Genomic DNA, 26,506 nt, shown 5'->3' on the forward strand with positions numbered 1-26,506 from the left:
GAACATACGTTTAGAGAAGTTTGGGAAATGTTTATCAAATATATGGGAAATAAATGTGTACAACTAAAAACACTGGCAGCATTAAGATAAATTCAACAGTGTAAATAAGTTATGATGGATGCAATAATGGAATACTGAATGGTATAGTTTCTGTAAAATATGCAGGGCTTTATGTTATGCAGAACAAACTACGGAAAGAGAAGGAGGGAAGGCATTGACATTTTAAGATTGTTTAAATGAATATTCTGAAATGTAAAAAAGAAAATTTAATAAAAATGAAATAAAAAAGTGTGTCGCCAGCACGAAACGTTTGGAAAGCTCTGGGGTGGAGCAGAGACTCTTAATCTCAGGGTTGTGGGTTCAAGCCTCGAGTTGGGTGAAAAACCTTTGCTTTTCAGGGGGGTGGACTGGATAGCCCTTGTGGTCCCTTCCCGTTCTGCGATGCTGCGATTCTATGAAATAAGTGGTGGTGATAGGCCTCCCCATATCGTGACGCACGCCAAGCCCCTGATCTCTGCCTTTGCACTCCTTGGGACAGGAGACAGGGCGAGATCTTGCCTGGAATGCGAAACATGCCACCCGACGGGCTCGGGCCGGGACCGGTTTGTCCAGCCCGGCAGGCTGGCGTTCCCTTTCCGAAACCTCCCTGGGAGTTCCTGGTCTCCCTGCTCTCGGCTTCATGCTTTCGCTGGCCTCTCTCTCGCCTGTCTCTCTCGCCGAGCCGGAGGGGATGGAGACCCTGCGGAGGAGCCTGTCCCGGTGGAAGAAGTACCACATCAAAGTCCACCTGGCCGACGAGGACCTCCTGCTGCCTCTGACCGTGAGGCCCACTGACACCATGATGGACCTGAGGGCGCACCTGGTGCGGGAAGGGGTGACCTCGTGGAAGAAGACCTTCTTCTACAACGCCCGGGTGATCGAGGAGCACGAGACGGTGAAGGAGGCCAAGATCCAGAACGGGTCCGTCCTCCTGCTCATCAGCGACAAGAGGTGGGTTCCCTGGGCATCACTCCTCAGCCAAGCTTAGCCAGATGCTTTGGGTTGGTTTGGGGAGCTGTAGAGTTGGAAGGGACCCCCAAAGGTCATCCAGACCAACCCGCGGCAATGCAAGGAAATCGCAGCGGCTGTCTCTTGGGCTGAGATGTAGTTGAGTGGGAGAGCATCTGCTTTTAGGGCAGCGGTTCTCAACCTGTGGGTCGCCAGATGTTGTTGATGGACTACAACTCCCATCATCCCTGAGCTCCGGCCTTGCTAGCTAGGGGTGATGGGAGTTGTAGTTCAACAACATCTGGGGACCCACAGGTTGAGAAGGGCTGTTTTAGGGAGATGGAGGTTCCCGGTTTCAACCCCCGAGTAAGACTGAGAGGGACCCCTGCCCATGGCAAACAAAGCTGACGGACTTTGCCGAGATGGCAAAGCTGACTGGAAAACTCAGAAACCAAGAGGACAAAAACTTGATAAAAGAATGGGAATACAGTGATACCTCCGGTTAAGTACTTACCGTTATTCGTTCCGGAGCTCCGTTCTTAACCTGAAACTGTTCTTAACCTGAAGCACCACTTTAGCTAATGGTGCCTCCTGCTGCCGTCGCGCCGCCGGAGCACGATTTCTGTTCTGATCCTGAAGCAAAGTTCTTAACCTGAAGCACTATTTATGGGTTAGCGGAGTCTGTAACCTGAAGCGTATGTAACCTGAAGCGTATGTAACCCGAGGTACCACTGTAATTTATAAGTTATTTAGGAGACGACTGTAAGCAGATGGAAACAAAAGCAGGATTTTGATTTCACTTGTAGTGTAAAAATTACCATGGATAATATGGTTGGATATAGAAATTGGAGGATGGATGAATATGCAGTAAAAAGGTAAAGGGACCCCTGACCATTAGGTCCAGTCGCGGCCGACTGGGGTTGCGGCGCTCATCTCGCTTTCAGGCCGAGGGAGCCAGCGTACAGCTTCCGGGTCATGTGGCCAGCATGACTAAACCGCTTCTGGCGACCCAGAGCAGCGCACAGAAACGCTGTTTACCTTCCCGCCGGAGCGGTACCTATTTATCTACTTGCACTTTGCCGTGCTTTTGAACTGCTAGGTTGGCCGGAGCAGGGACCGAGCAACGGGAGCTCACCCCATCGCGGCGATTCAAACCGCCGACCTTCTGATCGGCAAGCCCTAGGCTCTGTGGTTTAACCCACAGCGCCACCCACGTCCCTGAATATGCAGTAGTAGGTGTTTAAAATGGGACTTGTGGAGAGGATGGGGGGAAGTCCTGAGATTTGGAGAATCTTTATATAATTTTTAAAAAGCAAATCTCTTTTTATTTGTACTTAGTATTTGTAAAACCAATAAAAATGATTTCATTAAAAAAGAGAGAAAGGGATCTCTGCCCAAAATGCTGGAGAGATGCTGCCAGTCAGTGTAGGTAAGTAGAGCAAACCTTTGTATCAGGCAGTTTCCTATGCACTCGTCTCAATCAGCCCTTTTGGTTTGAATCGATGAGGACTAGAATCTTGCTTTGCCTGGAGAGGAAGGACCTCAGTTCAGCCACGGAGTGCCTCATTTGCATGCAGGAAACGCCAGCTTCAAGCCTCTGCCAGTCAGTGCAGGCATTGCTGAGCCCTGCATAAAACAGCATCCCAAGTTCCTACAACTCTGGGCTTAATTCGGGGGAAACTGCAGAAATGTTGATCGAACTCGTTTTAAAAACACAGCAAAAAGCCTGCTCTTTAGCTGGCCGTTTTTGCATGCCGCCTGGTTTTGGGGGGAGAGCAAAGAGCATTATTTGCAGAGCAAAGACTTACCGTAGAATCCGGGGTCCCCAAAGGTCCTCTAGTCCAACCCCCGCAAGGCTGGAATCGCAGGGAAAGAATGCCCAACCTCTGCTTCAAAACCCTCAGTGGAGGAGAGTCCATTTATTATATGCCTTTATGTAGAGCCGTCCCCTTGGTGCTGTCTCCTCTGCGGCTAAATAAATAAGGAGCCAAAGTCCTCTTTGCTCAAGTGAGTGCAAAGCCACCATTGAGGGTAAGAGCAAGCTGCGGCAAAGGCAGAGCAGGATTTGACCCAGTGAATGGAGGGTTACTGGAGGTGGTGGAATTCAAAATTCAAGCCGTACTATTTTTGCATTTGCCTGCCATTGTTCTGGATACGCAAAGACTATCTAGAATGTATAATAATAATAATAATAATAATAACAATATTCATACCCCACTCTGGGCGGCTCCCAACAGAGGACTAAAAACAGAATAAAACTTCAAACATGAAATAATAATAATAATAATAATAATAATAATAATAATAATATTCATACCCCGCCCATCTGACTGGGTTTCCCCAGCCACTCTGGGCGGCTCCCAACAGAGGACTAAAAACAAAATAAAACTCCAAACATGAAAACCTTCCCTAAACAGGGCTACCTTCAGATGTCTTCTAAAAGTCAGATAGTTGTTTACTTCCTTGACATCTGATGGGAGGGCGTTCCACACGGCGGGAGCCACTACCCCAGTGATACTGCACACCACTCAGTCGGTAGAGCATGAGACTCTTATGGTTGTGGGTTCGAGTCCCATGTAGGGCAATAGATTGCGGCCTTGCAAGGGGTTGGGCTAGATGACCCTCGTGGTCCCTTCCAACCCGTAGGGTTCTATGATCACCGGGCTGCAGGACACCTGTGACTTTCCACATGTCGTAGGACTACAGCTCCCATCAACCCCAGCTGTCGGGGATGATGGGAATTGGAGTTCAACAAAAATATGGAGGCCCGTAGGTTCTCCATCTTTGCTGTGTACACTGGCTGTGTGTTGCATGTAGATGTGGGGGAATATTGTACGACTTTCCCTATCCGCCTTGTTTTCTAATGTTCATTTCATGCTGCAGTTCCTGAGGAATTTTGGCTGATATACACTTTGCTCCTGCTTAAGGAGGCTGCAACAGACTTTTCCCGGAAGCCAGGAGCATGCTAAACATCCATTATACAGTGGTACCTCGGGTTACATATGCTTCAGGTTACATTCGCTTCAGGTTACATTCGCTTCAGGTTACAGACTCCGCTAACCCAGAAATAGTGCTTCAGGTTAAGAACTTTGCTTCAGGATGAGAACAGAAATCGTGCTCCAGCGGCGCGGCAGCAGCAGGAGGCCCCATTAGCCAAAGTGGTGCTTCAGGTTAAGAACAGTTTCAGGTTAAGTACGGACCTCCGGAACGAATTAAGTACTTAACCCGAGGTACCACTGTATTTTGCTAGATTTCCAGAAGTGGCTCAACTATAACAGGGAACTGAATAATGGGGGGGAAGAGCACTAAGCATGCGCGACGACACATTAGTTTTCTGATAGCGCCTCTTACATCGTGTGGAAGCTCAGATGCCATGCGGAAATTAGCAGTTAGGGAAACGTAGGAGGAAAATGAATATTCTGCCTTGCGGGTGCAGCCACAGTAGCAAGTCTTGGGCACACAGAGCCTTCTCTCGCACCCGGTCCTTGAGGATGCGAAATTGCTGTGAGCAAAACCAGCAACAGTTTATTGTCTTCGTAATGTGCATATAAGGGACGCGGGTGGCGCTGTGGGTTAAACCACAGAGCCTAGGACTTGCCGATCAGAAGGTTGGCGGTTCGAATCCCCGCGATGGGGTGAGCTGCCGTTGCTCGGTCCCTGCTCCTGCCAACCTAGTAGTTCAAAAGCAAGCCAGCGCAAGTAGATAAATAGGTACCACTCCAGTGGGAAGGTAAAGGTCTGGTTTGCCAGAAGCGGCTTTGTCATGCTGGCCACATGACCCGGAAGCTGTACGCCGGCTCCCTCAGCCAATAAAGCGAGATGAGCACTGCAACCCCAGAGTCGGCCACAACTGGACCTAATGGTCAGGGGTCCCTTTACCTTTACCTCCCAATAATGCAATCACACCACATGCGAGGATGATGATAGCTTCTCTAGTTAATAAATGAAGGGTGCCTTTGAATGTGCCAATGCCACTAAACCTGGACTCCTAGAGGTATCCTTGGAAACCAGAACGGATCACTATGCTTAGATCTGGACAAAAACTTCCAGCTCTCTGCTCAAAACCTTAGAATAGCCACACCACACCACCGCCTTTGTTGCTAACAGTGAGTGCTGCTTGGAGTAGACCCATCGGAGTGACTGGGCACCGCTGGTTTAGATCCATTCCTTTCAATGGCTAGACCCTGCCTGGGTAGAAACTGGTTGGATAAATCCACATTTACCTGCGCGGTCCTAACCATGACTTCTCAGAAGTAGGTCCTGTTGAGTTCAATGAACCTTGCTCCCAGGTAAATGGGATTGGGGTTGCCTTCACATGGTCGTTCATTCCATTTCCCCTGCATTTTCCTAACTGTTGATTTCTGCGTTACAGTCGAGCTTTTGTACGATGTAGAAGTCACTTCTGGGGAAACTAATGGAATATAGCCCATGATTCGCGCTCATTTCTGTGTTACTTGATCCCAGAAAAAAACAAACCCACAACTCCTTGTAGCACCTTTAACGTGGAAAATTGCAGGGGCAAAGCAGTGAAATTTGGGACAATATACTGGCCTATACTGGGATGCGGGTGGCGCTGTGGGTTAAACCACAGAGCCTAGGGCTTGCCGATCAGAAGGTCGGTGGTTCGAGTCCCCGCGACGGGGTGAGCTCCCGTTGCTCGGTCCGTGCTCCTGCCAACCTAGCAGTTCGAAAGCACGCCAGCGCAAGTAGATAAATAGGTATCGCTCCGGCGGGAAGGTAAACGGCGTTTCCATGCGCTGCTCTGGTTCACCAGAAGCTGCTTAGTTATGCTGGCCACATGACCCGGAAGCTGTACGCCGGCTCCCTCGGCCAATAAAGTGAGATGAGCGCTGCAACCCCAGAATCGTCTGCAACTGGACTTAACGGTCAGGGGTCCCTTTACCTTTACCTTACTGGCCTACGGTTCTTTCCCGCTATTTCTGTGGCAGACTCGTGGGGCGAAAGAAGCACACACGGGCCAAGAGAGTGGGAGAATGGCGACATGGTCCGATGGCATTCCTGTTGTGTCATACGGTGTAGATGAAATTTAGCTTAGCATTTTGGCATATCGGCCCCCAAAGCCACAACTGCACAACATGAAGCTCCGGCATTATAATCAGGAAAACTGCAATCTTTATGACATGAAGCGCCCTGAGATCTACGGGTATAGGGTGGTATACAAATTTAATAAATGATAATAAAAAGGATGCGCACCCACACTGTAAACCTAACCCTGCTTACCTTTGGAGTAAGCTCCATTGAAAATTGTCACCAGGACTTACTTCTGAGTAGATGCGGTTAGGATTGCAGGGTCATAGAATCATAGAATCCTAGAGTTGGAAGAGACCACAAGGGCCATCGAGTCCAACCCCCTGCCAAGCAGGAAACACCATCAGAGCACTCCTGACATATGGTTGTCAAGCCTCTGCTTAAAGACCTCCAAAGAAGGAGACTCCACCACACTCCTTGGCAGCAAATTCCACTGTCGAACAGCTCTTACTGTCAGGAAGTTCTTCCTAATGTTTAGGTGGAATCTTCTCTCTTGTAGTTTGGATCCATTGCTCCGTGTCCGCTTCTCTGTAGCAGCAGAAAACAACCTTTCTCCTTCCTCTATGTGACATCCTTTTATATATTTGAACATGGCTATCATATCACCCCTTAACCTCCTCTTCTCCAGGCTATACATGCCCAGCTCCCTTAGCCATTCCTCATAAGGCATCGTTTCCAGGCCTTTGACCATTTTGGTTGCCCTCCTCTGGACACGTTCCAGTTTGTCAGTGTCCTTCTTGAACTGTGGTGCCCAGAACTGGACACAGTACTCCAGGTGAGGTCTGACCAGAGCAGAATACAGTGGCACTATTACTTCCCTTGATCTAGATGCTATACTCCTATTGATGCAGCCCAGAATTGCATTGGCTTTTTTAGCTGCTGCGTCACACTGTTGGCTCATGTCAAGTTTGTGGTCAACCAAGACTCCTAGATCCTTTTCACGTGTACTGCTCTCAAGCCAGGTGACTTGGGAGGGGGAATTCTGCCATGTGTTGGGTATGTCCTCTTAAACTACGGTTCCTATTGTCCGCCGCTGCTGGCCATGTTGGCTGAGCCTGATAGGATTTGGAGGCTGACAGCATCTGGGGGGCAACCGGTGACCCATTCTTGGGGCAGGAGGTACTACAGAGGTAACCGGACTATGGTTTGCCGTGGTGTAAGTCAGCTTCCCGTGTTTCTGTTTAAATCAGGCCCTGATCCGGAACCTTGAGGACTAGAATCTCTCTTTCTGTTTTTAGGGGAAAGGCCGTAGATGAATGGTAGGATATCTGCCTTGTACTCAGAAGGTCCCAGGTTCAAGCCCTGCCATCTCCAGGTAAGCCAGTTGGTTAGAACGTGCTGCCAATGAACGCCAAGGTTGCAGGTTCGATACCTGCTTGGGACAGCTGCATTGCAGGGGTGTTGGGCTATATATATGAGAAACGGGGGGGGGGGGGGCCTAGTCCTGCCCTTTGCTACTACCCAATTAACCTCCGTCTCCAAGGGCTGCCACCGTCATATCGCCAGGGGCAAGCTGAAGCTCTCCAAATGTCCCTATTTTCCAGGGACGGTCCGGGAATAACAGAAGCTACCTAGGTTTCTGATTTGATCCCGGACTGCCCTGCTTTCCCTCAACAGGATATCCCTATTTTCATTGGAGAAATGTCGGAGGGGGTGGGAAAGGGTGCCCTAGGTGTTCATCAGAGAAATGTTGGAGGGCATGCAACCTCATGGGCTATCTATGCCATGGGATGGCACAGAGGCAAACCCTGGAGATGGAGATCAATTAGGAGAGGGGGGCAGAAGAAGGAAGACCCCCACCCCCGAGTGTCTACGTGGGAATTTGCAGACCGCTTCTGCCAGGCTGAAGCTTTCAAGCTGCATCAACAGGCATTGTTGTTGCTTATTTTTCTTTTTACCACCAGAGGCTCCTTCACCTGCCTGAAAACTCAGGTCCTCCACCTGCCAAGAAAACCTGGAGGCTTCAGGGCAGACCTGGAGGTCTAGCCCAGGCATAGGCAAACACCTCTAGGTGTTTTGGGACTACAACTCCCATCACTCCTACCTAACAGGACCAGTGGTCAGGGATGATGGGAACTGTAGTCCCCAAACAGCTGGAGGGCCACGTTTGGCCATGCCTGGCACTAGTTGACCCTCAGAACCCTCTACAGTTCTAAGATTCTGTGATTCCTGGGCGAGAGGGACCGGTGGTCTGGCTAGGGGTATAAGGCAGCTTCTTATATTCCTATTCCACTGCCCCACCCATTTACAGGCCTTGTTGTCCTTCAGAGTTTAGCTCCTTCCAGATCTCAAGAAGTTACTGTTAGGATATTCCGTTCCACCTTAAGGAACAGGCATGATAGTTGTGTGTCACATGCCTGTTTACACTCCAGCACAGCTTGCTGGGAACTTCTGTTTGGGTACAGTTTTTGCTTTTGCCGTTTTGCTTTGGGCACGAAGGAGGTCAGACATGTTTCCTTTTGTCCTGCTGTACGCTGAATAAGCAAGGGACACGGGTGGCGCTGTGGGTTAAACCACAGAGCCTAGGACTTGCCAATCAGAAGGTCGGCAGTTCGAATCTCCACGACAGGGTGAGCTCCTGTTGCTCGGTCCCAGCTCCTGCCAACCTAGCAGTTTGAAAGCTCGTCAAAGTGCAAGTAGATAAATAGGTACCACTCTGGCGGGAAGGTAAACGGCGTTTCCGTGCGCTGCTCTGGTTCGCCAGAAGCGGATTAGTCATGCTGGCCACATGACCCGGAAGATGTACGCCTGCTCCCTCGGCCAATAAAGCGAGATGAGCACCGCAACCCCAGAGTCGGCCACGACTGGACCTAATGGTCAAGGGTCCCTTTACCTTTACTACGCTGAATAAACTGCTTGTAAATATGCTCACACAGCCTCTCCTGCCACTTCTGTTTGTGCAGCGTTTACTCTGCTGAGTAGCGTGCCCCAGCTTCTGAAGCTCAGGTCGCAGATTCATGCTGCACCAACTGGTGGGCTGGAGTCTGCTGGGGGCCTGCCAGCTGCCCCCGTTTCCTTGGTTGCTTGCCAACAGTTACATGTCTACCTGGTGGGTGGATTCTGCCTCTCGTGTGTGTGCTGGTTAATAGGTGTGCACAAGTGGCACACAGAAGGAAAACTGCCAAACGCGTTTGCAGAGCTAAGCAGGGCCCATAATGGATTGAAATGGGGGGACGGACCTGCATGGACTAGATGACCCATGGGGTCCCTTTCCAACTGTGCTGGGCCTGGGGGTAACCCGTGAAACGCAGCCCAGGACCAGTCCAGAATCCAAAGGTTCTGCTAGGAGTCAGTCCGACAGGGTCAAGGCAGGACGCGAGGCAGGAAACCAGGCAAGGACAGGTACAGGATCTCAGGCAGGATCTAGCAAACAGCAATATTGTTCCCGCAACCTGGGGCGGGGTCCGACAGCCTTTTATCTTTGTCGGGGTAGCAGCCGGTCCTGATCTCCCGGCGACTCACCTCCCTGTCTCACCTGAAGGCGAGCACTCCTCCTGCAAGTACTTAGGTCTCTCCTTCTCTCAGACCTGAGTCTCTGCAACTTGGGAGACGTCGGTGGGTTACTAGACCCAGAGGCCGCCTCAGCCTCTCCTGACCCAACCGGTAGTGGAGCAGCTGTAAGCGATGGCCCAGCTGGAGGCAACGAGGTCATCCACACATCTGGAGCCAGGGCAGGCTCAGGCCCCTGACTCGGCCCAGCTGGTGCTTCTTGCAGGGGAACCTGTGCAGACTGGGACTCTTCAGGATCAGGCCCCAGACTTGGTTCAGATGATGCCTGAGGCAGAGGATCCGGTGCGGACTGAGTCTCCTCTGGTTCCGAGTCTGAGCCCGAGTCCCAGGCCATCACACCAACTCAACAATTCTACGATTCTATGGAATACCCATTGCTGGTAACCATAGGAAGGGAGAACATTCTTGCACTCGGGTCCTGCTTGCATTTGGCTGGCCGCTATTGGAGGAGGACTGGAATTACAGAATTCTAGACTTGGAAGGGACCTGGTGGTCATCTAGTCCAGCCCCCTGCAATGACCCCTTTGGGCTCTTCGTATGCCCAATCTTCCTTTAAAAAGAGCAACGTAAGAAGGAGCTCCGGTGGATCAGACCAAAGGCCGTTCCAATCTGCCTCCTTGCTTCTACAGCAGCCAACCAGATCCATCGGCAAACACTGCCAGCAAAGTGATGTGCATAGTTTTAATCCTATGAATGTTTCATGGTATTGCAAGGCTTGATTTTCCTGTGTTTTCATAGAATCACAGAATTGTAGCATCGGAAGGAACCGTTTGTTCGATGTGGGTCTTGAACCCACAACCTTGAGATTAAGAGTCTTGTGCTCTACCTATCTGGAAACTGTATTGGGTCCCGTCAGGGAAAAAGACAGGGTATAAATAGTCATATCTACTACTACTACTACTATTTAAAACAATATATTAATATAATACATAATATATCATAAAGGGACGCGGGTGGCGCTGTGGGTTAAACCACAGAGCCTAGGACTTGCCGATCAGAAGGTCGGCGGTTCGAATCCCCGCGACGGGGTGAGCTGCCGTTGCTCGGTCCCTGCTCCTGTCAACCTAGCAGTTCGAAAGCACGTCAAAGTGCAAGTAGATAAATAGGTACCACTCCGGTGGGAAGGTAAACGGCGTTTCCGTGTGCTGCTCTGGTTCGCCGGAAGCGACTCAGTCATGCTGGCCACATGACCCGGAAGCTGAACGCCGGCTCCCTCGGCCAGTAAAGCGAGATGAGCGCCGCAACCCCAGAGTCGTCCACGACTGGACCTAATGGTCAGGGGTCCCTTTACCTTTAATATATCATAATAATAATCTTTGCTCTGTCCCCTCCGTGGATCTTTGAGTGTGTTCACTGGGCAGGCGTCAGGATAAACAATAATTATGGTCGCCGGTCATGTGTTGCACCTCTCCTGAGTCAGGACTCAGACACGTTGTGTACAGAAGCAAAGCCTGTTTTTCCAGGGTGACCTGTTTCCCCTTTGTGCCCTCGGTGGATCTTGTCACTGCTAATCTTCCTTTTTTGAGGAAGAGCAAGACCAATAGACTTGCGGGTGTGCTTTGGTGACAGCTTATTTGCTTTTGCTGCAAATATATCCATGTCCCTCTTTTCCTGCACTGTTCTCTATTGTACTACCAACCTTACTCTATGCGTGTGAAACATGGACCACTTATAAATGCCATCTCCAGCTCCTCGGAAGATTCCATCAACGGTGCCTCCGAAAAAATTTACACATCCCTTGGGAAGACAGGCGAACTAATGCCAGTGTACTGGAAGAAGCAAAGATCACCAGTGTCAAAGCGATGATTCCTCAACATCAATTTTGTTGGACTGGTCATGTTGTGCAGATGCCTGATGATCATCTTCCAAAGCAACTCCTCTATTCCGAACTTTAAAATGGAAAGCGTGATGCTGGTGGTCAACAAAAGAGGCTTAAAGGCTCTCTCCAGGCAAATCTTTAAAAATGTAGTATAAACACTGACAACTGGGAAACACTGGCTTGTGAGCGCTCCAAATGGAGAACAGCCTTGACCAAAGGTGTCCTGGGCTTTGAAGACACTTGAACTCAGGACGCAAGGGAGAAATGTGCTAAGAGGAAGGCACGCTTGGCAAATCCAGACAGTGATCAACTCCCGCCTGGAAACCAATGTCCCCACTGTGGAAGGATGTGGGGATCCAGAATTGGCCTCCACAGTCACTTATGGACTCACTGTTAAAACCGTGTTTATGGAAGACAATCTTACTCGGCTACGAGGGATTGCCAAAGAAGAAGATAAAGAAACACTGTTCTCCCTCTCCTCATTTCACAGAATCATATAATTGTTAGGTTGGAAGGGACCCCAGGGGTCATCTAGCCGAACCCCTTGCAATGCAGGAATTCTGCCCATCTGCTCCGGGGTGGGTTCGAACCTCCAACCTTCTGATCCTAACCACCGCCTCCGTCCAAGTTGCCTGGATGCAGCCCAGAGAAGCACTGAAGGTGTTGGGGGAAGAAGGAGGCCAGAGAGGAGCAGACAGTGGCGAGCGTCCCTTGTCTCCTGCGCTTAGTGGTCCTCTCCTTGGGGTCCATAATAATAATAATGGGGATGTGGGTGGCACTGTGGGTTAAACCATAGAGCCTAGGACTTGCTGATCAGAAGGTCGGCTGTTCGAATCCCCGCGATGGGGTGAGCTCCCATTGCTCAGTCCCTGCTCCTGCCAACCTAGCAGTTCGAAAGCACGTCAAAGTGCAAGTAGATAAATAGGTACCGCTCCGGCGGGAAGGTAAACGGCATTTCCGTGCGCTGCTGTGGTTCGCCAGAAGCGGCTTAGTCCTGCTGGCCGCATGACCCGGAAGCTGTACGCCGGCTCCCTCGGCCAATAAAGCGAGATGAGCGCCACAACCCCAGAGTCGGTCACGACTGGACCTAATGGTCAGGGGTCCCTTTACCTTTACCTAATAATAATATTTTTTTTATTTATACCCCGACCTTCCCAGTTCAAAAACCGGGCTCAGGGCGGCTAACAACAAATTTAAAACACTTAATTGTAAAAGCAGCATATAATACAGTATAAAAAACACGAATAACAATAGAAATCAAAAATCAAAAATCAATCAGATAATCTTCAGGGCTAGCTGGCTGAATTGATCCTACTTGGGCCAGCGAGGAGGCCAGGGGAGAATTAGCTGTGGGGTCTCAGAGCAGGTAATCTTCATAAAAGGGGAGGAGGAGGGAAATCGGAGATCAGGCTGAATTCAGATTAAAGACCAGGCGGAATAGCTCTGTCTTACAGGCCCTGCGGAAGGAGGTTAAGTCCTGCAGGGCCCTGGTCTCATGGGACAGAGCATTCCACCAGGTCGGAGCCACCACTGAGAAGGCCCTGGCCCTGGTGGAGGATAGTCTGGCTTCCTTAGGGCCCGGGACCTCTAAACTATGATTATTTATGGACCTTAAGGTTCTCTGCGGGGCAGACCAGGAGAGGCGGTCCTGTAAATACGAGGGCCCTATCTGCCACTCCTCCTGGTTGCCCCCAGTCTTCTGCCTGAGGCAACTGCCACACCATGCCCTGTCCGGTACCACCACCTTGACGGGACGCCTGCAGCTAATCAGCTGCCAGTGGTCCCTGGCAAGCAGTTGGCTGAGCTGCTGCGTTTGGCAGCTCCTGGTTCAGCCTCGGGGGGCACCCCTGCATGCCCCACATTTGAGGAACTGAGAAAGATCCCCTACACACGCAAAAGTAAAGGGACCCCTGACCGTTAGGTCCAGTTGTGACCGACTCTGAGGTTGTGGCGCTCATCTCGCTTTATTGGCCGAGGGAGCCGGCGTACAGCTTCCGGGTCATGTGGCCAGCAGGACTAAGCCGCTTCTGGCGAACCACAGCAGAGCACGGAAACGCCGTTTACCTTCCCGCCAGAGCGGTACCTATTTATCTACTTGCACTTTGACGTGCTATCAAACTGCTAGGTTGGCAGGAGCAGGGACCAAGCAACAGGAGCTCACCCCATCGCGGGGATTTGAACCGCTGACCTTCTGATCGGCAAGTCCTAAGCTATGTGGTTTAACCCACAGTGCCACCCACGTACCTACACACGCAAAAGAGGTGTGTTAATTCCAGATGCCACAATGCTTTCCTTTGCAGAGTCGGTGACCTGTATGTCATAGCCATGAATATTGATGGAAACATCCGGGGCACGGGACTCTGTCCTGGTGGTTTTCCACCCGACGCAAAAGGAAACAGCATAAAGACCCTGTTTTCTTCCTGCCCCCTTTTCCTAATGCGCCGGCAGATAATTGGCAGTGTTCGGGAGAAGGAGTCAGCCTCTCCTCCATGTTGGTATCCTTGGGGGGTTGATAATGTTAGCCATAAAAATTCACTTAAGACTCAGCCTCGCAGATTTGGGGGTGGTAGAGATGCTTATGGCCCTGGCTAATATGCAAAATTTATTTATCTGTGTGCTTTCTGAGCAACCTGCTCAGTGTGTGTGTGTGTGTGTTTTTCTTGCTGGCGGAAAGAGGTCACCTCGTTGCGATTCCAGAAGGGGCAGCGGAGCAAACTCTGCTTTTTAATCAGGAGGGTTGACTTTCCCCCCTGCAAGAACATGTCCGGATTATAACTTGCGTTTTCACAAGGCCTTTGCCGGAGAGGTTGTCGGTTGTGATCCTTGCGACGATGCTGCGAGGTGGGTCGGTTGCTATTGATTATCTGCTTGCGTGACCTGTTGCGGGGTCATTGCAACCCCCGCAGCTCCCTGCCCGCCCCCCCCGGGGAAACAAATTTAGGGGTTTGCAACACAAGACACAATGTGCATTTAAAGCATACAACTGTCCGCAGAGCTTTCACAATTACCCAAGCAATTGAATGGCACCTGCCAAATGATGAGCTTGCCTGTACATCTTTCCATGGCTCCCCTGACCCCTGACCCCTGACCTCTGATAACATTCCACACCTCGCCCCTCCCTCCCTCCCTCCCGTTGGAATGTTTGTGAACATTCTGTGACATCACAGCATGTCAGTCAATAGCTGGGGCGGAGAAGGATTCTCCCATAGGGCAGCTGCTAGGTATTTATTTATTTTTAATCTTTTAGCCAAGGCTAAAAGGAGGTTCTTCATAGCTGGGGAATCATACCCATGCTGATTTACTTAAATTTATTTATTTATTTTAGCTGGAAAGACTATCTTATTTATATATATATTTATTAATTTTTAACCTATAATTTTCAGCAATCATTTAACACAATTTCATATTTTATACAATTTTTTTGACTTCTATCAATCACATCTGAAACTTTTGCAATCTTTTTCACTTAATTTACATTTCTTAATTTCACTTTTACTTTTCATTATCTTAACTAATAACTCTCTTCATAATCTTCCTTGCGATATTTCATATTTTCCTCCTTACAAAACTTCTTGTAATCCTTCTAGCGTAATCCGTGGATTACAATTGCTTTTCAAATAGTTCACATATTTATTCCAGTCCTCTGTGAATCTCTGGTTCCGCAGGTTTCGAATCCTTCCTGTCATCTTATCTAATTCTGCATAGTCCATTAATTTCATCTGCCATTCTTCTTTCGTCAGTAATTCTTCTTGTTTCCATTTCTGGGCCAATAAAGATTTACTTAAATTTTTAAATTCCGTTATTCTTGTTATTTTCTTCACTGGGGAGATAAATATGAGGCGGTGGCAATTTCTCTCTGTTGGGACGGGTCTGATCTGATCCCCCTCCCCTCTTGGCAGTTGTTGATTTGATTGACGTTTGCATCCAGCCTGACGATCTCTCCCTTTCTTTTTAAAAAACGACGCAGGTGATGCTTGATTTGGGAGGCTGAGGAACTGCCTGGCATGGCGCCATCATTCAGAAGGACCGCGTTGTCTCATGTGAGCAAATCACAGCAGCTAGCAGATATCCAAAGGTAAGCTGTGGAAAGAGAGCACAAACAGGTACACCTTCCCAAACCCAGACAGAAAGCTTTCCTGAGCTCCTGATAGGTGGCATTTCCCCTCCCCCTTGCCGGCATTCCTGATGTTTTCCCATTTCATCCCTGCAATTTTGCTAATCGCCAGCATCCTGTGAGCAACACTTCCTCCGGAGCTGTTGAAATGTTCTTAAGCATTTTGTGACATTCCTCCGGACCAACAGATGATTCTCCCAGAGCTATTTGAGTGTTCGTAAACATTCTGTGACACCATACTTGGCACCAAAGCTGGGGATGCGGATGCTGACCCGAGACAGGATATTATTGTTATTTTAACTTCTTGATCATTTAGAAAGATGAGTTCAACACCTGGGCTCATCGCCTCTCACGTTTTTAACCCTGTATGTGCTAACTAGCTCGAATCGGACATGCTGGATCAAACCAGTGGCCCAGCTACTTCATTACAGTGGTACCTCGGGTTACATACGCTTCAGGTTAAATACGCTTCAGGTTACAGACTCCGCTAACCCAGAAATAGTGCTTCAGGTTAAGAACTTTGCTTCAGGATGAGAACAGAAATCGTGCTCCGGCGGTGCAGCGGCAGCAGGAGGCCCCATTAGCTAAAGTGGTGCTTCAGGTTAAGAACAGTTTCAGGTTAAGTACGGACCTCCGGAACGAATTAAGTACTTAACCCGAGGTACCACTGTATCCTGTTCTCACAGTGAACAGACAGAGCGTAGGGCATGGGTAGGCAAACTAAGACCCAGGGCCTGGATCCGGCCCAATGGCCTTCTAAATCCGGCCCACAGACAGTCCGGGAATCAGCATGTTTTTAAATGAGTAGAATGTGTGCTTTTATTTAAAATGCATCTCTGGGTTACTTGTGGGGCATAGGAATTCGTTCATTTTTTCTCCAAAATATAGTCCGGCCCCTGCTAAAAACGTTTGCTGACCTCCGGCTTAGGGATCCAGATAGACTGCCACTGGACTGGGGGGTTCCATAAGAATGTAAGCAATGGCTAGTAGTCATTGGCAGGGGCCGGGGGTTGGACTAGATGGCCCTTGGGGTCCCTTCTAGCTCTGCCGTTCTATGATTCCACGACAAATCCGTCTTCCTCCTTCCTCGAATTGGTCCAATTCTCTTCAGGAGCCACTTAAGTTGGCCGTCGTCCTTGCCTCCTGCGGGGGGGAGTTCTGGGAGGGGTGGTCTTGTGGTAAAGTTAAAGCTTACTGGGAAATGATATACCGTATTTTTTGCTCTATAAGACTCACTTTTTCCCTCCTAAAAAGTAAGGGGAAATGTGTGTGCATCTTATGGAGCGAATGCAGGCTGCGCAGCTATCCCAGAAGCCAGAACAGCAAGAGGGATTGCTGCTTTCACTGCGCAGCGATCCCTCTTGCTGTTCTGGCTTCTGAGATTCAGAATATTTTTTTTCTTGTTTTCCTCCTCCAATACCTAGGTTCGTCTTGTGGTCTGGTACGTCTTATAGAGCGAAAAATACGGTATGATGAATTGGAAAGGATGTTTAAAATAACGTTTGTAAAAAACACACACCCAGAAGCTTTTCTTTTGGGAATTATAGGGACAGAACTACCTAAAATGTATAGAAACTTATTCATGTACATAATACCTCTGTGAACATCCGCCTTGTCTAGCGTCCATTTTGCGAACGTCTGCGGCAAACCCGGAAGTACAGGAATGGGTTATTTCCGGGTTTGCCGCTCGCGCATGTTCAGAAGCACTAAATTGCACTTTGCACATGCACAGAAGTGCAAACCGCTTTTTGGCTAGCGGCCCAGGGCTCCGGAATGGATCCTGGCCACAAAACAGGGTACGATTGTATGCTACTACAGCGGCAAGAATGTTACTTGCCCCAAAATGGAAAGAAACAGAAGTCCCAGCAAAGGAAGAATGGATACAAAAACTTACGGAATATGCAGAAATGGCAAAACTTACCGGAAGAATAAGAAATCAAGATATATATTTTTTAAAAAATGGAAATGGTTTATTGAATATTTACAGATAAACTGTAAACAGATAAGAACATTGGCAGGATTATTGTAATAACCTGCAGTTTGAGAAGCATATATATTTAAAGCAGATGCATAAATGACCAAATTAAGTCAGTTTGGATATGCAGAAGATATTAAAAATAAATTTAAGGGGCCGTAGAAAAAGGGGGAAGGAAGTCAAGTTTTGAAATGTTAAAATGATAGCGAAATTAGTGAAATGTATAAACTTGATCACAGGTGGCGTTGTGGGTTAAACCACAGAGCCTAGGACTTGCCGATCAGAAGGTCGGTGGTTCGAATCCCCGAGAGGGGGTGAGCTCCTGTTGCTCAGTCCCTGCTCCTGCCCACCTAGCAGTTCAAAAGCACGTCAAGTGCAAGTAGATAAACAGGTACCGCTCTGGCAGGAAGGTAAACGGCATTTCCGTGCGCTGCTCTGGTTCGCCAGAAGCGGCTTAGTCCTGCTGGCCACATGACCCAGAAGCTGTACGCCGGCTCCCTCGGCCAATAAAGTGAGATGAGCGCCGCAACCCCAGAGTCGGTCACAACTGGACCTAATGGTCAGGGGTCCCTTTACCTTTATAAACTTGATAGGCATAAACAATATATATATATTTTTGGTTAAAAAAAGGGAGAGGGAGTTATTCAGTTTGACTAGGCGCTGCTTTGAAGAAGCCCTGTTTTTTATCAGTCCTAAATCTTCCCCTCTGTGTTCCCTGTCGCTCCTTGCTAAATTGCAGGTCTCCAAGCGAGGAGGAAGAGGGGAAGAAAGATGGATCCGGAGAGGAACGGAGGCGTTGGCAGAACCAGAAAACGGCGCTTCAGATCCATGACTCTTGGGCTTTCTGAGTTGGTGACCTGAGAGAGAGAGAGAGAGAGAGAGAGAGTTTCTGCCTTCAGTCACTCCCTCGTGGCGCCTCCGCGCTGGGTGATACTTCAGGCAGGTTGAGACACGGCAGCCTAGCCCAGTTGTCTGCCAGAAAAGCGGGATTTCAAGGCAAGAGGGGCGGGGTGGCAGTGGCGGAGGCGGCAGAGGGTTTCAGTCACCCACGCCGGGAGAGCAGAGGTCAACTTCCTTGGGGGGAGGCAGTGCTTCTCAGTGGTTAGAGCACACACAGCCTAGATTCCTGCATTGCAGGGGGGGGTTGGACCAAGGTGACCCTCAGGCTCCCTCCCAATTCTGCAATTCGATACCCAGGCAGCGCCGGGAAAACCTTCCTGCCTGCTGCCAGTCAGTGCTGGAGCCCAGTGGTGGGCGGGGGCAGAAGGAAAAAGGGGGTGGAGCAACGCTTGCATTGCACAGGAAGTTTCTACGCCCAAACTCTGCCCTCTCTGACCAGGTGAGCGAGAGGCAGGGTCAGATTTCAGGGACGCACCCTGCCTGGCCAGGCAAAAACACGTGAGGAGGGTGTGAAGCAAAGGCAATGAGGAGTGTGGCCTGGGGAATGTCCCGAGGGCCAGGCGGGGAGGTCCAGAGGGCCACGTGTATTCCTTTTTAAAAAAAATTATATAATTTTTTATTGATTTTGCAACTTATCATTTTCAACAATCATTAAACATATTTTCATATCTTATACTATTATTTTTTTGACTTCCATCAATCACCTCTGAAAATTTTCCAATCTGTTCACTTAATATACATTTCTTACTTCCACTATTACATTTAAATCTCTTAACCTATATCTCTATTCTTTCTCTACTTAGCAATATTTCATGTATTTCTCCTTACAAAACTTCTTGTAGTCCGACTAGTGTAATTTGTTGAGTACAGTTGCTCTTCAAATTTTTGCCCAATCACAAAAATAATAGCAGATTTGAATTCCTCACGCCTGAGAACATATTTTTAAAGTCTTTCTCACAGCAGAAATTTGCCAGAAAATAAAGTTTCACCCCCTAAAATGATACACCCTCGTCGTCTAGTCCAATTCCCTGCAATGCAAGAATGGCCTCAAACACTTCTCAAACTTGCTCAGACCTCCCCTCCAATAAATCTCAGTTCTTCAACCTGAAATGTCACCATCCAGACAGAAATATACGGGATACGGGTGGCGCTGTGGGTTAAACCACAGAGCCTAGGACTAGCCGATCAGAAGGTCGGCGGTTCAAATCCCCATGACGGGGTGAGCTCCCGTTGCTCAGTCCCAGCTCCTGCCAACCTAGCAGTTCGAAAGCATGTCAAAGTGCAAGTAGATAAATAGGTACCGCTCTGGCAGGAAGTTAAATGGCATTTCCGTGCGCTGCTCTGGTTCTCCAGAAGCGGCTTAGTCCTGCTGGCCACATGACCCAGAAGCTGTATGCCAGCTCCCTCGGCCAGTAAAGTGAAATGAGCGCCGCAACCCCAGAGTCGTCCGTGACTGGACCTGATGGTCAGGGGTCCCTTTACAGAAATATATACCTTTCCTTTTCCCTCCCTGTCCCCTTTTTCTTTTGTGCCATGCCTTCTACAGTGTACGGCTACCTAGTTGTGACTGCACATCAGCCACATTGCTCTTCAGCTTAAAAGGTCTCCCAGTTTACAACTGCCAGTGTTCTCAGCAAATAACTAAATAATTGGGTGCTCTGGTTTTGGACAGCCAGAATCTGCAGGGAACCAGTGCTGTGCTGTCACAAATGCAGGATAACTTGGCGGACGGACCTGCACGCTCCCCTCCCCTCTCCCAGTTACCCTTCATGAGCTGGGATAGCTCAATCAGTAGAGCACAAGGCTCTAAATCTCAGGTTCGTGGGTTCAAGACCCACGTTGGGCAAGAGATTCCTGCCTTGCAGGGGGTTGGTCTGGATGACCCTCAAGGTCCCTTCCAATTCTATTTTTTTTAATAATAATTTTTATTAAATTTTCAATTTTATCATAATCACAGTTCCACCACATAATTCCATAACCACAAGCATTGCTCAAACTGAGCATCGACCTCCCCCCGCCTCCCTTTCTGACTTCCAGACATAATTACTTAATTCTTAGCATTTTTATGACCACTTTGTTACCTTTTTGTATTTCCCCTCTTTCAATGTAAATCAGTTCCTTATGTTCACATTACAAAACACTTCAACTCAAACCTACAAAGGTTTTGAGATGTTTACAATGTTCTTTCATATATAATATAAATTTGCTCCGGTCCTTTTGAAACAGTTTGTTTTCCACTAAAAAGTGGAAAACCCAAGAATTACCAAAGATAGAAGAATGGCAGATGAAGATGATGGATTTTTCGCAGCTAGCCGACTTAACCGGAAGACCAGAAGGAGGAGGAGTATCAGGAGGAGTGGAATAAATTTAACGATTATCTAGTTAAATTTGTTAAGTTAAATTAACTGAAAACAGCTTGCAGATACTTAATTGGCCTAGGATTTTATTTATGTTAAGTGATGAATTAATATGTTTAATTCCATAAGGTGAAGATTTAAGGATGTTAATGTTTAAGTTAAACTTCATAAGAATTGGGATTTGGAAAACCGCTAAAAGGACATGCAACGAAATTCAATCAAGGGGAAGCGAGGAAGTCACTTAACAAAGTTAATGTGTAATTTCCTTTTTTTAAAAAAAATAATATTTATTACTTTTAAACCTTACAAAAAGGAGAAAAGAAAAGAAAAAAGAAAAGAAAAGGAAAAGGAAAAGAAAAAACAATACAGTACAATATATAAACAATACACAACACAACATTAACATTAACACATTAAACAAAATGAGAGCAAAAACAGTTCAAAAAACACACATCATACCATCTCAATATCCTCTCTTTCATTCCCTTGTTTCATCGACCTCCTCTCACCTCCCTTTTTGTATTCCATTTCTATTAATTATTTCAGCAAATCCTTTCCATCTTTCTCTATTTTCTGTCATGTGATTATCTTATCATATTTTAACCTTATTTTCCATTAATACTATAATACTTATTTATGCTTAATTCCTTAAAACATTTCTGTTAATGTGTAATTTCCGATCAGGCTATGATTTATGTTTGTTTGTCTTGTGTGTTTGTTTGTTTGTTTATAATATTGCGAAAACTAATAAAAAAAATTGAAGAAAAGAAAAGAAACGGTTTGTTGCGCTGATCGTTTGTTGTGGATCTTCCCCGTCCCTTCCAACCCTAAAGTTCTATGATTCTGTCTCCAGGGCCTGAGACATCGCCAGGTGCTAGTCCCAGGTTTGGGCTCTGAAATCCCAGGGTCTGGGATGCTCCTGACCTGGCAATCCTGCACCCCAACTGGGGGGAAAAAACACACACGAGGAAGGCCTGTATGAAAGCTTCACCTACCAACTTCCCTCCATGTTCTCCTAGTTTTAAAAACCGTTCATTCGTCTCCTTCCCTCCTCCTCTCTCTCGCTCCCTGAGACGCAGATACCAAGTGTAATATGTTTTCAAATTGCATTGCAAAAGACTGCAATAATCTCGGCTGAAGATAAATTAGAAAAAAGCAGCTTGATCTTTTCCCCCTTTTTTAAATGGAACCCCTGCTAGTCAGCACTTATATCATAGAGTCGGAAGGAACCCCAGGGGTCATCTAGCCCAACCCGCTGTGATGCAGAAATCTTTTGCCCAATGTGGGGCTCGAATGCACGACCCTGAGAGCCTCAAGCTCTGCCGACCGAGCTAACACTTGGTCTAGTGCCCAGGGGCAACATTAGAAGGGAGAGCGATTTATCTCGGTGGTAGAGCCCCTGTTTGGCAAGTAGAAGGTCCGGGTTCAAATCCTGGGCGTCTCCAGGTAGGACTGAGAAGGACCCTGTCAATCCCGATGGCACTGCGCCCTGTATCTCTGTTTCAATCAGCCCTTTAGGTCAGGATGATGAGGACTAGAAACTTGCTTTATTGGGGGGCTGGAGCGGTACAGGGCCTGCTTTGCCTGAAGAGTGTCCCGGGCTCATTCCCTGACACCCCCAGGCAGGACTAGGAACACCACCTGTCTGAAACCTTGCACCCAGTGCAGGCCCACAGATGAGGCAGGGTGAAGCAGCTGCATCGGGCAGCAGAAACTCAAGAGTTTTCTGCCTGCCCACCGCTTCTGACACCTCTGGAAATAATAATAATAATAATAATAATAATAATAATAATAATAATAATGTATTATTTATACCCCGCCCATCTGGCTGAGTTTCCCCAGCCACTCTGGGCGGCTCCCAATCGAGTATTAAAAACAATACAGCGTTAAATATTAAAAACCTCCCTAAACAGGGCTGCCTTCAGATGTCTTTTAAACATAAGATAGCTGCTTATTTCCTTCACATCTGAAGGGAGGGCGTTCCACGGGCGGGTGCCACTACCGAGAAGGCCCTCTGTCTGGTTCCCTGTAGCCTCACTTCTCGCAGCCAGGGAACCGCCAGAAGGCCCTCGGCGCTGGATCTCAGTGTCCGGGCTGAACGATGGGGGTGGAGACGCTCCTTCAGGTATACAAGACCAAGGCTTTCAAGGGCTTTCAAGGTCAGCACCAACACTTTGAATTGTGCTCAGAAACATACTGGGAGCCAATGTAGGTCTTTCAAGACTGGTGTTATGTGGTCTCGGCGGCCGCTCCCAGTCACCAGCCTAGCTGCTGCATTCTGGATTAGTTGTAGTTCCGGGTCACCTTCAAAGGTAGCCCCATGTAGAGTGCATTGCAGTAGTCCAAGCAGGAGATAACTAGAGCATGCACCACTCTGTGAGACAGTCTGCAGGCAGGGAGGATCTCATCCTGTGCACCAGATGGAGATGGTAGACAGCTGCCCTGGACACAGAATTAACCTGCGTCTCCATGGACAGTCCAAAATGACCCCCAGGCTGCGCACCTGGTCCTTCAGGGGCACAGTTACCCCATTCAGGACCATGGCGTCCTCCACACCAGCTCGCCCCCTGTCCCACTAAAACCGTACTTCTGTCTTGTCAGGATTCAACCTCAATCTGTTTGCCACCATCCATCCTCCAACCACCTCCAGACACTCACACAGGACCTTCACTGCCTTTACTGGAAAAGCGCCACAAGTTTCGGCACCAGTTGTGGGGATGGCATTGGGGGCGTCTTGGACCACCCCTGACCACCCCACCCACCCCACAGACTCGGGGCGTGGACACGATCCTCAGCAGAAGTCGGTGCATCCTAGCGAGGAGGAGATGCATTTTTTTCTTCAGCCAAACATGATATTCTCCCACCCGCGTTCCCTTTCCTTGAGAGCTACGTTGCTCTCCCGATAATTAGCAAAAGACTGTTTTTATTTTAACGAGGCAGAGGCAGAGCAAACAAGATGGAACCCGGGGAGGAGGAGGGGATTGTGGGAGGACGCGGACGCACTTTCTGAAACACAAAGAGAGGAGATAATTAGCAGTCCTGGGAAGAATAATAATAGCAAAAGGGGACGCTTGAAGGTGAACATGTGAACGAAGGCTGGCTCCGTCGCAGAAAAGGGAGAACTCGGCACACGCTTCGTTTCTGGGGTCGAGAATCACGGGCTGCATCCGGTGCAAGCTATCCTCAAAGCAGGCCCCCCGAAACATTCACTTCAGTGGGTCTGCGATGAGAAGGGTGGCACCGGCGCCGGGAATGTTAGTTTGCTGAAGGGGCGCTGGGAGTGGCTAGGCGTCGCCTCCCAGAGCTACAGCTCCCACAGCACAGTTCCCTAGCTCTGTCGGGAGAGCATGGGACTCTTAATCCCAGGGTCTTGGGTTCGAGTTTCACGCTGGGCAGAAAGGTTCCTGCATTGCAGGGGGTTAGGATAGAAGACCAGAATTCCCAGAATCCTTTGGGGGGTGGGAAGCCGCCATGACTGTTTAAAGCAATATGATACTGCTTTAAATATACAGTGGTACCTCGGGTTACGGACTTTATTCGTTCCGGAGGTCCGTTCTTAACCCGAAACCGTTCTTAACCTGAGGCGCACTTTTGCTAATGGGGCCTCCCGCTGCCGCCATACCGCCGGCGCACGATTTCTGTTCTCATCCTGGGGCAAAGTTCTCAACCCAAGGTACTACTTTAGGGTTAGCAGAGTTTGTAACCCAAAGTGTTTGTAACCCGAGGTACCACTGTATGCTGCGGATGTGGACCATCACTTTCAATTTGCTACATTTATTATTATTATTATTATTATTATTATTATTATTATTAATAATAATAATAATATTTTTATACCCCGCCCTCCCTGGCCAGAGATGGGCTCAGGGCGACTAACACCAGTAAAATTACAATAAAAACGTAAGGGGGGGGGACGACAATTTAAAATACAGGTTAAAAATACAGTTTAAAATGCAGCCTTGTTTTAATAATAGCCCATAGATCAAAACCATAAGGGGAGGGAAACATAAGGGTCAGACTGAGTCCAAACCAAAGGCCTGGTGGAACAGCTCCGTCTTGCAGGCCCTGCGGAAAGATGTCAAGTCCCGCAGGGCCCTGGTCTCTTGGGACAGAGCGTTCCACCAAGTCGGGGCCAGTGCTGAAAAGGCCCTGGCCCTAGTTGAGACCAATCTAAGCACCTTGCGACTTGGGACCTCCAAAAGGTTTCTTTTGTTAAACCCCTCTCACCATATTTACACTTGCAATTTTTTTCCTTTCAAAGGCCCTTGTGAAAATTCACCAGTGTTTTCTCCCAATATACACACATTTGTATACATTTTTTGCCTGATGGACACATTTTTGCACAGCGACACCCCCCCCATAATGATTTGTTTATTTTTGGCTACAACACTTTCATGAATATATGCATTTCGGTGCACGCTTTACCATGTTTATTTTGTACTTTGCTGCAGAACTTAGCTGCAAAATTCAGAGGCGTGTGAATTTTGAAGGAAGGCTGCGTTTCGGCCCATGGGTTGTTTTGAAAAATTCAGATTAGGTGGGTTTACACTTAAATGCGAACAGAACTGAATTCCCTCCCTTCCCTCATGCATCACAGAAGTACATTTGAATCATAGAGTTGGAAGGGACCCACAACCCTGAGATTAAGAGCCCCTGTGCTCTACCTACTGAGCTTCCTGTCCCACAGGACAGGAATGTGTGTGGCGTTTATAGCTTGTCCTTTCTGTGTGAGGTGCTCTGGGAGGTTTCTGTGGCTCTGCTCACTTCTCCAGCTTCACAACAGCTCTGTGAGGTAGGACAGGCTGAAAAATAATGGCTGTCAGCGCCCCCGTGTGACAAACCTTCAAACTGCAGCTTCTCAGCGAAGTTCCTTCAGGATTTGGACCATGGGTAGGCAAACTAAGGCCCGGGGGCCGGATCCGACCCAATGGCCTTCTAAATCTGGCTGGCGGACGGTCCAGGAATCAGCGTGTTTATACATGAGTGGAACGTGTCCTTTTATTTAAAATGCACCTCTGGGTTATTTGTGGGGCCTGCCTGGTGTATTTGCATGAACAGAATGTGTGCTTTTATTTAAAATCCATCTCTGGGTTATTTGTGGGGTATAGGAATCCGTTCATTAATTTTTTCAAAATATAGTCTGGCCCCCCACAAGGTCTGACGGACGGTGGACCGGCCCCCTGCTGAAAAAGTTTGCTGACCCCTGTTTGGACCTACTCTGACCACCCAGCCTGGACATGTGATCCTTTCTGTCCAAGTGGGTCTAAACAGGCTCCCTGCAGGTGAATACTGAGTGAGGAACAAGATTGTCTTGGGTCTTGGTTGACCTTTGTTCCTGAATTCTAGTTTCCTCCTTGATCTCAGCTCCTGGCTTGACCTTCAACTCTTGCAAGTTGGGCTGGTGAGCTTCCTCTATGGGTCCTCCTTGCTGGATAACTGGAGGCAACTGTCTTTAGCCCACCTCTAGGCAGGGATGAAGGGATGCGGGTGGCGCTGTGGGTTAAACCATAGAGCCTAGGACTTGCCGATCAGAAGGTCGGCGGTTCGAATCCCTGCAACGGGGTGAGCTCCCGTTGATCGGTCCCTGCTCCTGCCAACCTAGCAGTTCAAAAGCACGTTGAAAGTGCAAGTAGATAAATAGGTACTGCTGCGGCGGGAAAGTAAACGGCGTTTCCGTGCACTGCTCTGGTTCGCCAGAAGCGGCTTAGTCCTGCTGGCCACCTGACCCGGAAGCTGTACCTGGCCTGCTGGCCACCTGACTCCCTCGGCCAATAAAGCGAGATGAGCGCCGCAAC

General features: G+C 48.6%; 1 protein-coding gene across 1 annotated transcript; it reads left to right on the top strand.

The window, feature by feature from the left end:
* Nucleotides 1–427: 427 nt before the first annotated feature.
* TINCR (TINCR ubiquitin domain containing) lies at nt 428–19,027 on the top strand. The gene is made up of 4 exons (XM_080989315.1): nt 428–990; nt 7,275–7,351; nt 15,333–15,440; nt 18,194–19,027. The coding sequence occupies exons 1-2, from the start codon at nt 680–682 to the stop codon at nt 7,297–7,299; spliced, it is 336 nt and encodes a 111-aa protein (XP_080845441.1). The 5' UTR covers nt 428–679; the 3' UTR covers nt 7,300–7,351; nt 15,333–15,440; nt 18,194–19,027.
* Nucleotides 19,028–26,506: the final 7,479 nt, after the last annotated feature.

The sequence above is a fragment of the Podarcis pityusensis genome (assembly GCF_964106645.2).
Source record: "Podarcis pityusensis genome assembly, chromosome: 18".
In the NCBI taxonomy this organism is placed as follows: Eukaryota; Metazoa; Chordata; class Lepidosauria; order Squamata; family Lacertidae; genus Podarcis; species Podarcis pityusensis.

Coding starts and splice junctions, on each gene's coding strand:
- TINCR (XM_080989315.1), top strand. CDS start 680: ATGCTTTCGCTGGCCTCTCTCTCGCCTGTCTCTCTCGCCGAGCCGGAG. Junction 991..7,274: donor CTGCTCATCAGCGACAAGAG/GTGGGTTCCCTG, acceptor TTCTGTTTTTAG/GGGAAAGGCCGTAGATGAAT.